Source organism: Daphnia magna, linkage group LG3, assembly GCF_020631705.1.
Source record: "Daphnia magna isolate NIES linkage group LG3, ASM2063170v1.1, whole genome shotgun sequence".
Lineage (NCBI taxonomy): Eukaryota > Metazoa > Arthropoda > Branchiopoda > Diplostraca > Daphniidae > Daphnia > Daphnia magna.
The window spans coordinates 13,303,518-13,320,252 of NC_059184.1; the positions used below are offsets into that span (position 1 = coordinate 13,303,518).

General features: G+C 38.2%; 2 protein-coding genes and 1 long non-coding RNA gene across 4 annotated transcripts; all 3 read right to left on the reverse strand.

The window, feature by feature from the left end:
• Positions 1-55: 55 nt before the first annotated feature.
• On the reverse strand, positions 56-5,230 carry LOC116918517 (calcium permeable stress-gated cation channel 1). 2 transcript variants are annotated; one of them, XM_032924236.2, is made up of 16 exons: positions 4,703-5,230; positions 4,538-4,620; positions 4,203-4,235; positions 3,843-3,977; positions 3,595-3,786; positions 3,350-3,535; positions 3,203-3,283; positions 2,940-3,138; positions 2,692-2,879; positions 2,473-2,632; positions 2,206-2,406; positions 1,969-2,147; positions 1,762-1,898; positions 1,308-1,696; positions 784-980; positions 56-726 (listed from the first exon to the last, which is right to left on the reverse strand). In XM_032924236.2, exons 1-16 carry the CDS (start codon positions 4,907-4,909, stop codon positions 606-608), a joined length of 2,688 nt encoding a protein of 895 aa, XP_032780127.2. In that variant the 5' UTR covers positions 4,910-5,230; the 3' UTR covers positions 56-605. The 2 variants fall into 2 exon arrangements, with proteins under 2 accessions (XP_032780127.2, XP_032780128.2); XM_032924237.2 differs by lacking the exon at positions 4,203-4,235 and having other exon boundaries at positions 4,703-5,229.
• A 1,428-nt stretch (positions 5,231-6,658) lies between these two features.
• LOC116918527 lies at positions 6,659-12,262 on the reverse strand. The gene is made up of 7 exons (XR_006644551.1): positions 11,976-12,262; positions 9,519-11,454; positions 8,916-9,453; positions 7,558-7,864; positions 7,348-7,496; positions 6,970-7,284; positions 6,659-6,903 (listed from the first exon to the last, which is right to left on the reverse strand). It is a non-coding gene; the product is annotated as an uncharacterized LOC116918527 (long non-coding RNA).
• Positions 12,263-13,790: 1,528 nt separating this feature from the next.
• Positions 13,791-15,794, reverse strand: LOC116918433 (bifunctional coenzyme A synthase). Its single transcript, XM_032924146.2, has 4 exons — positions 14,875-15,794; positions 14,618-14,815; positions 14,312-14,554; positions 13,791-14,244 (listed from the first exon to the last, which is right to left on the reverse strand). Exons 1-4 carry the CDS (start codon positions 15,646-15,648, stop codon positions 13,867-13,869), a joined length of 1,593 nt encoding a protein of 530 aa, XP_032780037.2. The 5' UTR covers positions 15,649-15,794; the 3' UTR covers positions 13,791-13,866.
• Between the last annotated feature and the right edge of the window lie 941 nt (positions 15,795-16,735).

A 16,735-nucleotide genomic window follows, 5' to 3' on the forward strand; every position in this document is an offset into this window, starting at 1 on the left:
TATCATAGTCTGCCCTCCAATACTTGTTAATGAAAAAGACGGATAAGAGAATAGCTCATTTTGACTTGAAGCCAAAGTTTAATATTTAGTTAGGGCACGTAAAAAGTATATAGCATTAAAATATTCGAAGGCGATTCGATGACATTTCGTAGAATGAAGCATTCCACCAATTAAAAAGATCCACACCACTTAGGAAATAATAGAAGGGTTTTCTTTTTTTTACGCGATTCAAGAGAATAGAGAGCCATATCAAAAGAATGGATAGCGAAAAGTCAACACGATGAATTTGTGAATTATAGAAACTAGAAAAAAGCACTGGTCGGCCGCATCGCGAGTGCGAATAGAGAAAACTGAATTAGGACTGCCCGAATAAGAAGATACATTTTAGGTTGTTTGAAAAGACAACACCTTAATTTGGACAACTGAGACACGGGTCTATCCACTATTAGTCAGATCGATCACATATACAGTACGATGACTTAGAGTTCATAGTAAACACCAAGATGGAAATAGGGTAAGTAATATCCGTTAAATAACGCCAAGAAAAATGGTAGGTGTAAACTATGTAGATTAGGCTTTCATTAAGGCAAAAATCGGTAGAATTCTCAGATGTGTTCTTGATCAGTGTTATACTTCTGATACGAGTAAACCTGCTCTGGAGGAACCGGTCTGTCACGACACGGAATAGGTTGCTCAACCGTCACCATTTCTCCATTAATAGAATTCCTATTTCAAATGGAATAATGAACCGAAGGGAAAAGGATGATTAATAAAAATCTTTACTTGTTAGGCCGTCCTGAATCCAAGACAGATGTGGTAGCGATTGTCTCCATCAAGTGAGCTGGTCCGTTGCACTGTGACTCCGTCAACACTTCAGGAAGAAAAACATTATTTTGATGCCCTTGGCTGTTTACGGTGGAAAAAGAGTCCACACGTTGGCGGCCGGGGCTGTTTCTATTGCCTCTCGGCTCGGAAAATTTCTGTAAATACAAGACGTTAAAATTATGGATAACTTCCTCTGTTCGCATTCGGTGGCAAATCTTGTGCAATGATTATTAAGGATTAGGGGAGAAATCAAAAAAGTAAGAATGAAATGTTAAAAGAAAGGGGGAAAAAAGGAAATACAAGTCCTACAAAACCACTTCTACCAGGCCAGGATTCAAGGCAAAATCAGACCAATGTTAATCAAGTGCAAATTTTAAAAAGTTCCAATCACCAGAAAGGCTAAACCTCGATATCATGCTAATGATTCGACTAAAATAAGAATAGAAACTGAAAAAGAAAAGAAGCCAAGCAGCGTAGCGTACACCAGCATGGTAGGTTGCATTTGATTCAGCAAGCAATAAGTCTTCGGCAGTCGGAGGAAGTTGGGAATCGTGCAAATCCGTCTCGTCCGTGTCACGACGTTGGCTCACCCGGTATGAAATGGGCGCTAGCCCACGGAACCATCGAAAAGAGGCTTGAACGACCACTAGGAACAAAGTGGCGCAGAAACCGACTAAGGCGAATATAGTGACACCAAACAGGCCGTAACGCAGCAGTGAAAAGAAGAAAAGTGTCAACTGCAAGATGAGGAACGCAATCATGACGAAGTTTATGGCTGTCGTGTGGATGTTCTTGTTGATTCGCGAAGGAGCGTAGGCGAAAAATATGTTGTAGCGATCCACAAAATGTTTTAGCAGGACATACACGAAACCTGAAAAGCAAAGAAAAGAACAAACTCATCAAGAAAACGCAATCAATGAAAGAAAAATAACTTACCGAAGGGTGTTATCAATGGACAGGAAACACTGTACATAGTTATCAACGAAAAGTTGAGCAGCGTCCATGCGTATTGGACGCCGAAATTAAATTCCCACAGCAAATTGCGGCGTACACCGGGCACTTCAGCCCTTGACCTGACACAAAGGATTTTAATGTTAGGCAATTTGTTATTTCAATTCAAGATAACTGATGTTTTTTTCTTACTTTGCACAGGAAAGTTTGCATGCATACATAAACAACTCAGAGAATCGCATTAGCTCCAAAGCCGTTCCGATGAAACTTGAAGTGATAACATAGTTGACAAAAAAGGCACCATTATCGGGCAAGAAGACGCATTCCCAACGGTAAGTCCCGTTTGATCTGGTAGCCCACTCAAAGAAAGCCTATGAATAATTTAATTGAAATCATTTCCCGAATATTCAGGTAGAAAACAAAACATACCTGTGCACTGGTAAGTCCTAATGATGGTAAAATGACCACCATGAACATCAAAAAGATGAACGTTTTTCTCATAATGGTGTGATTGGCTGTCGATTTCGTCCAATGACTCATCCATTCGTCCGAATATGCAACCATAACTGGCATTAAGGCGGAAGTTGTCCACAAAAGAAGTGTTGGTAGAAACTGAGATAAAACTGGGCTCTGCCATGATTTAATACGCAAAGTCATCAATTTGTTTCATAATGAACAAGCAAGAGAGGTTCAGACCATTTTTTCGATTGTGCTCGTAATGGTGGAAAACTGGAATATGTCTAGCGTGTTAACAACGACAGCCGGAGTTGTTAAGAAAAACAGCACGATAAACAGGAAACTGTTGATCAGGAACGACCTCAAATACCAAAATCGTGAAGGGATCGCCAAATTTCCCCTATGGAGAAAAAATATTAGCCTATGCAAGATTGGGTGCGAACATTACCATATCATTACCAGTTAATTTCATCCGGACGCGGCGCGAAATCAACTGACCAACGATGCGGCTTAAACATAACACTGAGACTTGAACTTCCAGGATTGGATCCACAGCGCCAGTTGGGTCTGTGATCTTGTCTGACTTTCGCTGCTTGAAGGTTAGAAGCAAATGTTACGAACGCTATTCCGACAGGTCGTTTGATAGCCTAATAAAATATAATGGAGGAATATCAAGGCTACAAAATGTTAGTTTTTTTCGGTTTTACTTTAAGTTTTTCTTGATCAACGAGTGACGCCAATTGCCTCTCCTCGCTAGTGTAATATTCAGCTGCGTCGATTTTTGATTTCGGGCAACACGGATCGCAACAAACGCAGACGTTGCCACAAAGAAATGGGCGGACAAGCATCCGATTGCCGCTCATGGCTTCACTGACACTGTAATTTCTGGCATGGAGCGCAAATTGCCTACAACGAGTAAACGCGATGAAATAAACAATATACTTTTAAGCGCAAACATTTACTGCAGTACCTTGCCCTATCCAATTTAATAAGCTTGGACAAGTCGTACGCAAACTGAATGTCAATGACTTCATATTCGGGATATGCCTCACTGCAAAGTGCAAATGCAATAAAAATTAGTATCGAAATATGTCAACATTTTCTGTATTGAACTTACTTGAAGTGCTTTAAAAGATCCGCTTTATTACAGCTCGACCGTGGGATGTGGTTAATCATAAGAGTCCTCGATACTGTGGAATCAACTTCTGGGATGTCAAGTCGCTTTGAAAAGTGCCGCATGATAAAAATGGCAATAGGAACAAACAGTATCGAAAGTCCAACATGAATCCAAAGATACCACGATCTAATAAGAAAGTATTGATAAATCTGCGCCTAATTGGTAGAACTTTTAGCTCTAATTACTTGGGATCCAGGTTGCTAAGCGTAGTATGCCCAAATTGTTTTTCGTCTCCTTTAAGGTCACCTTGCATGTTAATAGGTAATGCAATGGCCAAACTCACAACCATCGTAATTGACATCATGACAATTATGTGTCGTTGGAAAGAGAGGTACTGTACGGCGTCATCTCCACATTTCGAACGAATCTGATCATCCCTAAAAATAACACCAGTATGAAGCCACTGACTACTCACGATTCTCTTACCAATTACTTTATTCTAAAAACGGCTAAGATCCAAGAGAACATTCCGTGATCGTAATGGGAACCCGGGTCAAAGGACGGGGCTGCTTTGTGGCCTTCGGAATCCCCATCTCGGTCTTCTCTTCGATAGAAAATTTGTGTCCATCTAAAGAGGGGAAGAAATTATAGACGTAAATTGTCAATAACTTTTTGTTGTTGGATAAGGTAAAGAGCTTGCACCATAGTGAATTCAACAAATTAATGATTGGCCATAAGATTTTAAAATTCTGAAAAACCTACACCGCTAAAGAATGGAGTGAAATTGTCAAAGGATTTTTGAAAAAGGCAGCAATTTCGTGCAAAGGCAGTCAGCAAAAAAGAAACAACCTACATGTTATATTCACTGTATCCCGGGGCAGTTTCTCTGTCAACGCCAACAAAAAGATAGGGTATCAACACAATAATAAAACTAATTTCAAATCATATTCTTTTAGCTCTCAATACATAATTTTTGTATCTGTGTTACTGATGTAAATATCTGCATAATCAAGATTTCACAGAAAAAAGCTAACACTAGACTAACAATCATTTAAGCAACTAAATAAAATAAATAACATCAAGTAAACTGACACAAAGCTGTTTTCATGCATTCAAAAACCACTATAAAACTAATAAAGGTGGCTCAAACTTACATTGGTCAAAGTAATTAAGTTACAATTGAGTTACCTCCTTTCCCTTCTCTGAAGTAATGCCATTCTTCCATAGTTCCAGGCATTCTTCCTTAGAACTGAAAACAGGATTATGAGGCACTATACAGCAACAACAAATAAAGAACAGTTATATAATACGAGATCATGAAAATCAAAGAGAAATGGCGATAAAAATACTTACGATCCATGCAATTACGTTAATGGTTAAGTTCTGAGGAATGCCTTCATATCCTCCAGGAATGATAACTAAATGTGATGAGTTCTTGGGTCTATAGTAATTGCAGTGTGAATCGTTATCAGCTCTTATTATGCCGACCGATTGTGAAAATTCTGCCGCACGACTGTAAAAATTCCTCCCTAAAATTGCTGATGTCTCATGGCCATCCATTTCTGACGAAGTGACGACAGAGACTATGCAAAATCCAATAACTGGGCTATTTAACTTTCACAATTTGATGAGTCAATAACAGAGGCAGGGCTGACAAAGACTTTTTTCATGGGATATCGGAAATCGTCTGCTTAAGTGCTGAGAGGAATTTTACGTGAGCACTCGTATTGATTATAGATGTGGCACCATTCAAGTCAGTAGACCCAGATCAGTTTTCACATAACCATTCGTCAACATCTGAATTTCTAAAAAGTGGATACTTAAACAGGGAAGTAAAGTAAACTGTTGATTCTGGGTCTACTTCGTACGAGGACACACCAAGTAGCTATCGATACCAGAAATTGTTCGATTTAGTAGTCTATATCGATTATGAAAGGAATGTTTTGCTTCTATTTTTCCTAGATAACTTTTTAATTGTACCAACAAGAAACAAGAATTAACACTAAATCTACGAAATCTTTATTTAGGAAGAAACTCTTGTAAGTATTGCCATGCTTTTAAAACTTGTGCTGCAGTTACTTCTGGTTCCCAAATTGAACCAACTTGATCTCAGCCAACGCGACGAAACGGTATAGTCGGAGAGCCAGCGAGAAAAGCTATCAAAACCTTTGATGAGAAGGTTTTGATAATTCGTTCGCTTCGTCTCAATGAATAAAGATTAAAAATGCCCGTCTGTCGGCCGCCAGTGGGAGCGTTCGGCAGTTATAGCCTCCCAAAGGGGTCTAGGTTTTGATAAATAATCAAAACTTTTTACGGTGAATTATGTTTACACAAAACAAAAGAGCGGAAAAAACTGTAATAGGCGGTATTGAGACAGGCGGTGAAATCTGTGGCCAAATAGGGATCAGGCACAGGTGTGTAACGGTTTTCTCACACCTGTCACGCATTTTTTCAAATGGCACCACCGCATCCTAGGCGCAAAATTTAAAATCCTTAACTACTATGGGAATAACAGTAGTTTTATTCGGATGTTGTCGATGATTTTTTTATTCTATCTAATGTGGTTATTAAAGTTTACAATATAATTAAATAAAATTTATAGATTGTAACTTTTAAAAATATTTTATTAAAAACCGTGAGTTACATCTTAGTTATAACATGTGTCGATTTCGGATGGCTGCACTCGGTGCAGTAGCCAGTGCACACTGGCTCGGAGCGAGAAGGGTCATGTGACGTCATGCACTCCACCGGGTTGTCAGAAAATGGAGGTTACACTCGAACACTTTTTTCACTTTTTACGCCGGCTGGAGGAAGTAGAAGACGAAAGAAAAAAAAGGCTCCTATCACTATCACTATACAACACACTCTCTAAATTCGTCTGCTAGAAATTGCACTGCACCGCTTGCACTGACTAAAAAGGTCGGGCAAGAAAGTGCAGTTTTCGAGTGACCTCGGATGGTGCCGGAGTGCCACTGGAACGTACAAATTCGATGCACCGAAAAAGTGGATTGCACTAAGATTACCACTCGAACAACTTTTTCTCGGGGCAATTGCACCAGTGCAAAAAAGTGCAGCCATCCGAAATCGACAATGGTCTAACATTAGAGGTCCCAGAACCGTCGTCTGCTATTTCCGCGGACAAATTTTGGGGCACTCGCTAGGGGCGCTGACTATCCGGATCAGTCATAACATTCCCTCCATAACGTTGTCAACAATGGGGAAAGTAGTCGCTTATGACTGTTTTTCGCGCTGTTTTCTTCTGTATTAAAAATTTTAAAAAATTTACTATACAAATTAAGGAAACCTGAATCAATTCCTCTTTGTATTATAAACCTTAATATACATTAATACACATTAATTTACCATCTTAGACAGTTTGCGCAGCTTATGCTGCTCTTCTTTTGATTTCTGGCTAACCTCATTTTTCAACCGTTTCGCTTCCATGTGATATGGGGATTCTATGTATTCAAACATTAAAAATGGGACCATTTTCGTGCGATGTTTGTCGCACGGAAATAAGCGCAACGCAATAAGCTGATCTAAAGTAGAGGCCGCTAAAAAGTAAGCAGCAATTTCTTTGCAACACATTTTTTTTTATATTTGAAATGAACTTGTGATACCTGACATTAGCGTAGTTGCGCAACCCAATGCAGAAGATGGTCAAACACCTCCACTGTCAGTAGGATTAGTAAATGAAGCTACTGATGAGTCAACATCAATTGTGTTCTGTGTACCAAGTATACAGACCTCTTCAAAAGATTGGTTGTTGGTCGAAGATGAACTAGGTGGATACACAGTAACACCTGCTAAGAATATGATAACAATTTAATTTCTAATTATGATACCTGACGTGTCTAGTTGGACTGATGATGAAGTAACTGAATCAATATTTATCGTAGTATCCATTCTAGGAACTCCACCCACAGCATGCCTTTCTATTAGCAAGTTAGCAACTCTGACTATTAATTATGTTTATATTTAATGCATATTTACTTTACCAAGTGCATGGGAACTATCAATACCATCAGGTGATGCAGCACTTCCTGTATCTTGATTGATAATTGTGGTTTCTTCTTCATGGTCTTGCTTGCTTTCTGCTTCGGTCTCATTGTTAGTTTGGGAGTGGGATTTGTAATAAGCTTTTCTCCTGTAGTTGGACACATTACAAGTAACACTTGATATTTACTGTTATTTATTTAGTTATTTACTGTGCTTTGTTTTAGATCCAGATACATTTTCAATTCTGTCGACCAGTGCCTTACGCTTTATGGTTTTCTCGGAAGCCGCCATGTTTTCTACCCTAGTTTGTTTGTACTAACCGTCACTGAGGGAAAACTTTGTTTTATTTTCGTTACCTAGATGGCGAAAAGAACGCGTTTTAGTTTTATTCCCATTGGCAGTTGGCAATTGACGTCACAGGAAGAAAGGTTCCTTCCCTTTGAAAAACTAGGACGTCTTCCAATGTAAAGAGCTCTTATGGCGTTGAGCAACCGTAACAACCCTGGTTGTTATATCCTAAACATATTTAATTTATAATTTAAAAAAATACCAGTGTTGTCAAAATCTTTTGCGATTTAAATCCCAAATCCCCAAAATAACCCTATATATAGCCTATATATAGGGGACCTATATAATATAGGACTTAGGGCTGTGGCCCGGACCAAATGGGACGGGTTTTTTCTTAAGGGGTTAAAATTAACGGGTTTTATTCCTTAAAGGGTTTTGAACCGGGTCGACGATGCAAAAAAAATGTCCCGTCCCGCTTGACCCGTGGGTCAGAAAAAACAACCCGGGTCGGGTCATGTCCCGCGTAATTAGCGGGTCAAATGCACTTTCCTTCTCTTCTTTTCAGTCTCGTCATCAGACTCAACCATTACAACGTTTATATTTGGAAAACTTCTTTTTTTGCCAGCAGCATCGCCTGATTTACAGGATTTAGGTACATTTGGACGTTTTCTGCGAATAGTGGCCAATTTTCAAAACGATTTTTTCCACTATCCACAATATCTTTACATTTTTTACAATGAGCTAGAAATTGAAGTAGGAAAGCATAGCATTTTAGAATAGTCTCCAGCAGTTCAAAACTATATGTGATTTTGTTTGGCATAGAATTGTGTAAAACTTGTGTAGAAATTGTGGAAAGTGGAAAAATTGTTTTGAAAATTGGTCACCAGTCGCAGCACTATATTGAGACAAACGTCCCGAGGCGCCTGTGGGTTGGTGACTTGGTGGGAAGACCTAAGTTCCCAAGTACGCAAAGAGATACCCCGATTCCTGTAGATTGCTATGTTTTTAAGCTATTCTGCTTTGTTGACTCGTAAGTTAGCGTAAGAGTTAAAAGCTTCTTTGTCTTACTACTAGATGGCGCCACATCTCGGGTTATCCCGACAACCCCTTGAACCGTACCGCAACTCGTCCCGAAAAAAAAAATTCCTTAAAGGGTTGCCTTTTATCGGGTTTTTTTTCCCTTGACCCGGGATCTGACCCGGGTTTTCATGACCCGGGCCACAGCCCTAATAGGACTAAAACACCAGATGGGCTAGGCTGAATTAAGAGATCGCTCAACTCAGCATCCTCTGATGGTCTATCAGACGACTGACGGCGGACGGCGATATGGAGTCATTATTTGTTACACTTTCGAAGAAGTAGGTGCTTTTAATTTTTTCGTAATGTACCCCTCTTCCTTTATCCCAGAAGAAGAGCTACCTGCATGGAGCATAAAAAGAATTTATAAAACAAATAGATTCATCTACTATGCCTGTTTTATAATATTCGGATTGGCTACGGTTTACTACGTAGGAAAATTTTTTAAGGTGACAGATATAAAAGGTAAAATTTGTTTTCAATTTCTCACATTTTCATTTTCATGAGTACATGCATGGGGGGGGGGGGATGACAATGTTAGGAAGCTGGTAAAATTTGTCTTCCAGTCATTTTATTTATTGCAAACAAGAATTACACGTGGCGAATGTAAAGTCTATGGAGGATGATACTTCAATGGTGTCACGCCAAGCAAAAATTAATTTGTCAAATTCCTTCACTATAAATTTTATACAACTTGAAAACTATTTAAGGACACACTAACGAAAACATTCCCTACGTCACTGTTAATGCAAGAATGTTTCAGTTAAGATTATTTGTTTTTGTGAACATTATATAGACAGACTACCTGCGTCATCGTCGCACAAGTATTTAGTGCCTCAATGTGTTCCAATTAACGTGACCTTCTGCAGCAATTACACTCACACCTTTTATCCAAATGGTGTGGGAGACAAGTCTGAAGATGACTTCATAAGAAGCTCGGAATACCTCCGGATTATTATTGATTCAAATTGGTATTATTCACATTTTATTAATTTAAACTGATTTAAAACCATGTTTTCTGTTTGGATAGTCACCCAGAGATAGGAAAATTTATTTGTCTCGTAACACAACCTGAATGTCGTCCAGAAGACAAAACGACAGGTCCCAGTCGTAAACTTTGCCAAGGTGGGTAAATGTTTTCTGCTTTTAATAACTTCGTAAAAAATATTATTGTGAACATTTCATCGATAGAAATTGTGGACAAATGCGAAATCCATTTCTGGGACATACTGAAAAAAGAGAGAACTATGCTCAAATGCGAGCAGTACATCGACAGTTAGTCACTAATAAAGTGGGTCTACACTCCCACGTCTACCGCCTTTTTTAAATTACCATGCTTCTTCAAATACTGGCCCATTTCTAAATTTTTAGTCAGTTATCTTAAATCCATTCTCCCAGGTAGTCTTCTGGTCATGTTTTTTTAGCAGCATTTAAACTTAAATTGTTTTTTCGTTGTTTCTGTGTGTAAAAACCATAAATAATGTGTGTAATAAAAACCAAATTCCATAATGTTTCCCTTTTTTGCCCACAAGAGGGTGATTTTTTCACTCTAGGGAGTATCCTAGATAACATGTTTTTCCGAGCATTTCATAAGCTCTACGCAGGAGCCACTTTTGGTTTCGTTTTCGCTGCGTTTTGGTTGTATTACGTTGCGGTTTCTTACATGTGAACATTTTGGACAACATCTCTACTAGCATTGCTCGTCCTGTGGACATTCTATGGACGGTCGGTTCTACGCTACGTCTGCCGTCTTTCGAAATGGTTTAGATGTTCCATGGATGAAAATTTTAAATGTCCTTGGTATCATTCTAAACGAACGACCAGGTGTTGTTCCGCGTTTTTACATCTATGAGACGTGGGATTCAACTTTGTCCCCCTTTGCGAAAAAAAATTTATTTGTTTCTTTTTATAAATTCAAATAAACATATTTCATGTAATTATTATAACAACTAGTAACTTTGGGCCCGTCCAGGGCCGGGAGATAGGTGGCGCTAGCGTATTTTTAACGTTTTTTCGCCATTTAATTCTGCCAAACTGTTAACGTAAAATGTTTGCCCGTCTACTCTTTAAGCTTTCTGCGTTCCCATTTTTTGGCCGCTGACCCGTTCACTGTCTCTACCCGCCAAGATGTCCGCCTAGTTGCCCGTCCTCTCCCTCATAGTCTGCACGTCAACCTATTTTGCCTGCCAAAACGACCGCTGTAGGTGCCCGTCGACCCAATCGGTGGCCCTGCCCGTTTAAACCCTCCCATTAAACCCATAAATCATAGCAAGTATACTCATAAACAAAAGTATATGTCAATATCTAGTATAATCTGTAGGTGTGTTTTTTGTTTTAAGCCTTAATCAATTCATTAAAATTCATGTAGTTTTGCTCAAAACTTGCGTTTTTGAGGGGTGGAGCTAAACCTTTTCCCGTTTTCCGCTATACCCAATATGTCCGTAGGTATAGGGCTGTTCGACATCTTTTTTCACATTTGTATCCATCGCGGCAACGCAGCAGTCGTTGGTCGAGGCACTTTTTTGCCAATCGGGTTTCGTATTTCGGGTATCAGGTCGGGGTGTTCGATGCTCGGGGAGAAAATGTTTGAACCTCGAGACCCGAACGCGCCGTAGAGGGTAGGGCGGGGTGGTTAACCCGATTTGGGCTAATCGGTGCCAATCGCTAGCCTTATGGAACTAAAACACCAGATGGGGTTGGGGTGAATTGCGAGATCACGCAACTCAGCATCCGCCGAAGGTCTTTACGGAAAATAAATTCAATTTAAGATAAGGACAAGATAGAGGGGGCCGAACGAAATAAATCGATAATTCATATTTATCGCCTTTTTTTCTTAATATTTTGCAATGACAAGTAAATTAAAGGCCATATAGTATGTTTTCACTTACAGTTACAGTTGTAGTAAAAGTCATAAGCTCCTCCCCCTCTACGCCCCTTTCTTGTCCAACTTTACTCCAGAATCCCCCCTTCTTCACACAAAAAATGCGACTTAACCTTACAACCTAAAGTTTCTTGTTTAGTGTTGTATAGTCTACAAATCGTGGTCATTTCTTTCTTTTTACTTTAATATCTTGGACTCTACTAATCTCTAAAAATATGAAAATTTTCACCGAAATCTTTTTCCCCAATAACTGAAGAAATAACCATGGGATATAAATGAAACTATACATAATATAAATTAACACTCATTCTGATAACATATCAAAAATTTAGATTTTAAAAATAAATTCTACCATTTTTATTTTTAAAGCCACTGTCTAACCTGGTACATTGTCCAAGAATGGTCCGGTCTCAATATTCTTGATCCCTTTAAAAGTTTTTCTCTTTTAATTCTTCGTTTCCTTAAAACCTTAATAATTGACGACGTAATATGGAATATGACCAAACTTCACCATTAACCACAAGACAAGCTCTTTATTGTCAACTTTTATCATTTAATTTCACTTTACACACATTTCTGAGATCACTTTTCTAGCATTATAAGACTCAAAGATCGACAAGCTGCACTAACTGAGAAAATGGCTGACACATTTTACAAACATCCGATACAGCCAACACATATAACCCAAATTTTGCTTTGTGCTGCCCTCTACATATTTTTTTTATTTCTCGGAGTAGAGTTAATTCTCCTGTATAAATAGTAATGCTTTTCAGCAGCATTTAATACAGTCCTAATTCTCCTTTTCTCAGTCGTATTTTATTCATACTACTAATGACAATTGCCCAATAGACTATTAAGCAGGGTGTGATGTAAAGTTCATGAAGAACAGCGTTGGTTTATATCCTTAAGCATTTGAAAATAACCGTTGACAAAATTTCAGCGTCTAATTCGCTTCCAAGTTCATAATTTTTTATTCTTTTGTATTTTTTATTGCAGGATATTAATCAGAACTTTTTACTTTATATAGTTCATTTAACAAATAATTAATAATTTAATAAATATGAACGTAATTTTACTTTGTTTATTGTTTATTCTGCATACCAGTGGTATGCGGCATTCGACAGCAAAAGTAGCAAAATACTTTTACACGAGACTAAACAATCTACCAATAGATGGCGAAAGTTTGATCGCCAAAAAGGATCCGATCGGATCATTTTTTTTTTAAATCGCCGATCCGATCGGCGATTTCAAATGTTTTATCTTGATCGGGATACCACTTGATCGGCATACCACTTGCATCATAGGGGGGTTGCAATTGGTGTGGTCTCCACCGGGTGATACCACTCTGGGGAGAGGTGTAGTTCATCACAGAATTTGGGTTTTCAAACCGAATTGTCCTCCGCAATCCTCCTCTGTGATTCAAGTGAAATGAAAAATTTACAATAAACAAAGTTATATTACGTTCACATTTATTTAATTATTAATTATTTGATAAATAAACTATAGGGCTTTTCGACATCTTTTTGTTACCCTTTCCAGATCGTGAAACACAGCAATCGATGGAACATTTTATCTGCTACGTGCTAATTAAATATAATTATTTATAATTATATTTAATCTTAATATTTAATTATATTATTAAATTATATTTAATCTTTTAAATTACATTGTGACAAGGAACCTAGGAATCAGTGTTTATAAGAATAATCTAATAATTATCTTTTTATGGTTTAAAAAGAAAAAACAATAGATCGGATCGGACAATAGTACCGGATGCTGAGTTGTTGTATCTTGAAACTGCCAAGAAAACTGGTAGGAAATTTAACATGAGAAGAATAGGCGAAAGTGGTAAAATTTAGGAAATAATTAACTTACCCTTTATTTGCTGAAAACCTCAGAGTTTATTCTATGCTTTATTCATGATTTTGTTTTCTAGTGGAAATCCCCATTAGTTAATTAGCGAAAAATACTTAAAATCAATCAGGTGTTATGGTTTTGCTGATAAATTCACATTTCGTAGGGCAAAGGCAGACCAGCTGATCGGCTAATGATACCAGTCATTGTTCGATTTAGTAGCCAACATCATAACATCAATTATGAAAGGAAAATTTTGCTTCTATTTTTATATTTTATTCTATTCTTATAATTTTAAAATTGTACACACGAGCAAGAAAAGAATTAACATGGCTCCAACGATAAGAAAAAACTTATTTCTATTTCCCACATTACACCAATATTCTACGTACATAATAGAAAATAACATGCTAAATATTTATTTAGCAAGAAACTCTTGTACGTATTGCCATGCTTTTAAAACTTGCGCTGCAGTTACTTCTGGTTCCCAAATTGAACAGATAACAACATTAGCGCTGGCCACCCGATCACTATTGCTGAGCTGTGATTCAACGCGGCGAGTTGCTTGCTCTACCGTGATGTGATCTCGTTCAACAATTCTTTTTACCGCTTCTTCTTTGGGGACGGTGGCAACCCAAACTTCGGCGCAATCTTCTTGCCATCCTGCTTCTAGAAGAACAGCAGCATCCAGCACTATTATACCCTGAAAACTTTGCTTTTTGAGTTCATTTATTTCCTTGTTGTATAAGCGACGAATTTCTGGCCACACCATCTTATTTAAACTTTCTAGATGGTCCTTGAGAAGAAAGAATAAATAAATAAGGAATTATTCAGAAATTTTAAACTGATTTCTTCTGACATACTTTATTGGAGAAGACCAGGGGTCCCAGTTTCTTCCGATCGATTTCGTTTTCCTCATTCAATATTCCAGCTCCAAAATACTCAATCATTTGCCGATAACATTCCGTGCCACTTTTATAAGCCAAGTGACCTAAATGGTCACACGAAATAATATGTGCCCCCAAGTCTTTTAGGCGCTTCGAAATTGTCGTTTTCCCGCTTGCGATGCCCCCAGTCAATCCAATCACATAGGGTTTGCTCTTGAACTGGCAAAAATAATCATTTAATTATTTATTGTAATTAAATAGGGATACAAAAATATAATTTACTTTTGGCGGTTTAATATGGGATCCGAGAAGACGTTTCCTAAAAGACGACGAGCTGATTTTATTTTCTTCTCCGGCTCCGGCGTGATTATCATCAATTACTGATATCGAATAGATATCAAGTTTGCTTAAACCTTTTTCTTGACGAAGCTGGTTTATCTTCATACCTCCTTTTTGGGTTTCTTCACTGACCACCAAAAGCTGAACTTGTGAATGAAATATCATATTGTCAAACTGTTAACTAATGGTACGCTAATCACCTGTAGTGCAGGGTCATCTGCTGTTGGTCCATAAAGATCTGTTATGGGAACAACTTTATATTGAAGTCTAGGTTCAACATCCATGAGAAATTCATGTAACTTCTTAATTCTTGTTTGGCAAGGTTCAATCAGCTCCCATAATTTCTTGGTTTTTATCATGATGCCGTCAGTGACACCTATAGTAAGGCTTTTCTTGCACCTCAATATTGCTGCTGATATAAGCATCTTGTGGCCAGAATGAAGGTTATCAAATGTACCCCCAATTACAACATGGTCATAAATGTTGTCTTCATCTGTTAAACTTGGAAGATGATTTTGTGTTTTCTCCTGATGTTCAATGACCAAGTGTTGATCATTGTCTTTAAAAGTTGTGTCAATATGCAGCGCTTCACTGGTTATTCCATCTCTCTTATTCTCTAGAAACTCTGCATATGAATGTTCTTGGCTTGTCATGAGAATTGTTTCAATTGTGTGACTTGTATGCAACTTATTAATAACACAGACACTTGGCCTGATCAAAGAATCTCTAAAGTCAGTCAGTACTACTCTGGTGTCAAAGCGATCAACTGCATTTCTGGAAGAAATATTGTATATCTGATTAACAATTCTATTATAGGTTGAAACTTTTGTTTCAGACAAGGGAAGGCCTTTCACTTTAATGTAGAGAAGTTTGTCAACCTTTTGAAGCGCCGATAAGACAATTTTGGATAACCCGTGAGGAGTCCATAACGGGTTGAACTGCAAAAAAAGGATTCCTGTATTTACTGGGGCCATTTTGGTTAAAGCTTGAGAGGTAAATCGTTTTCCCGCAGAAGTTCAGGTACTTTGTGCAACTGTGAGGCAACAAAGGTATCCAGTGAAATGAGACAACAGACTGCACTGAAATTCATATGTTCGTCTGGAATCTATTTGTAAACAGCTTAGGCCCCCCCCAGAATTCTGGGGGCCTCTAGCGACCTAAAATGCTATTACCCCCCAGAATTCTGGGGGTCTCCAGTGTTTGCTAATGCTATCGCGATCGTGACTTCCGCTCGGATCTTGTGCTGTCGATGGTTGCGACTGAAGATGTATCTAAATATAAGTTCTGAAAATTTTTCAGAACTTATCGATACAAAAGCAATGCGTCTTTGGATTTGAAGTAATTTATAAGTAGAATCATACTATAAAATTAATGGACATGTAAGATAAATTTAGTATTTGCAATCGATGAAAGTCGATGTTAGCATTATAAATGGCTTGATTTGTAAGCTTAAGCAATTAGTAGGATGAAAGCCCGTTGTCGAATACCAAAAAGACAGTTGTAACAGGTGGTGGGTCGTCATCAATAGCTGGTACACGACGAATTAAGGGAAACTGTAATGAAGATTTTCTCATGATGCTCATGCGCATGAGCATGCGCATGAACTCATGAGAGCGAGATCGTATCCCTGTATTTCAATCTCTCAGCGGTTTCGCCACTAGCCATTTGTCCCGCCAAATGCTAATTTCCGGAGAATTCCGGAGAAAATTTTATTTTCTCGTTAACACCGCTCCTAGTTGTTTCTGTCGACACGTGTCGAATTGCGTAATACACTGTTAGAAATTTTCTTTGGTTTTCGAAGGTTATAACGTTGTATTCCTGTATGCAGGGTTTTAGAACGTTATTTTTATTTTATTTTTTTTATTTATTTATTAATTAACGTTGCTTTTATTTTTGCAGGTTATGGTTTCGAAGGGATACGAATCCTTCAATTCTGTAGATTTTAACTTCACAATTAAATTTCTCAAACAAGAGTCGGGGCGACCAGTGTCTGCGGTCTGGTGGGGTTGGTGCCTTGGTGGGTCACGATGCCACCTCCCACAGCGTCTGGGAACACAGCGG

Excerpts from the sequence above, each read along its gene's own strand:
- LOC116918517 (XM_032924236.2), bottom strand. The coding sequence starts at position 4,909 with ATGGATGGCCATGAGACATCAGCAATTTTAGGGAGGAATTTTTACAGT. Across the intron at positions 3,139-3,202 it reads ATTAAATTGGATAGGGCAAG|GCAATTTGCGCTCCATGCCA; the intron begins GTACTGCAGTAA and ends TACTCGTTGTAG. Across the intron at positions 1,899-1,968 it reads TGCAAACTTTCCTGTGCAAA|GTCAAGGGCTGAAGTGCCCG; the intron begins GTAAGAAAAAAA and ends CCTTTGTGTCAG.
- LOC116918433 (XM_032924146.2), bottom strand. The coding sequence starts at position 15,648 with ATGGCCCCAGTAAATACAGGAATCCTTTTTTTGCAGTTCAACCCGTTA. Across the intron at positions 14,816-14,874 it reads CAGATGACCCTGCACTACAG|CTTTTGGTGGTCAGTGAAGA; the intron begins GTGATTAGCGTA and ends TCACAAGTTCAG. Across the intron at positions 14,245-14,311 it reads CCCTGGTCTTCTCCAATAAA|GACCATCTAGAAAGTTTAAA; the intron begins GTATGTCAGAAG and ends TTTCTTCTCAAG.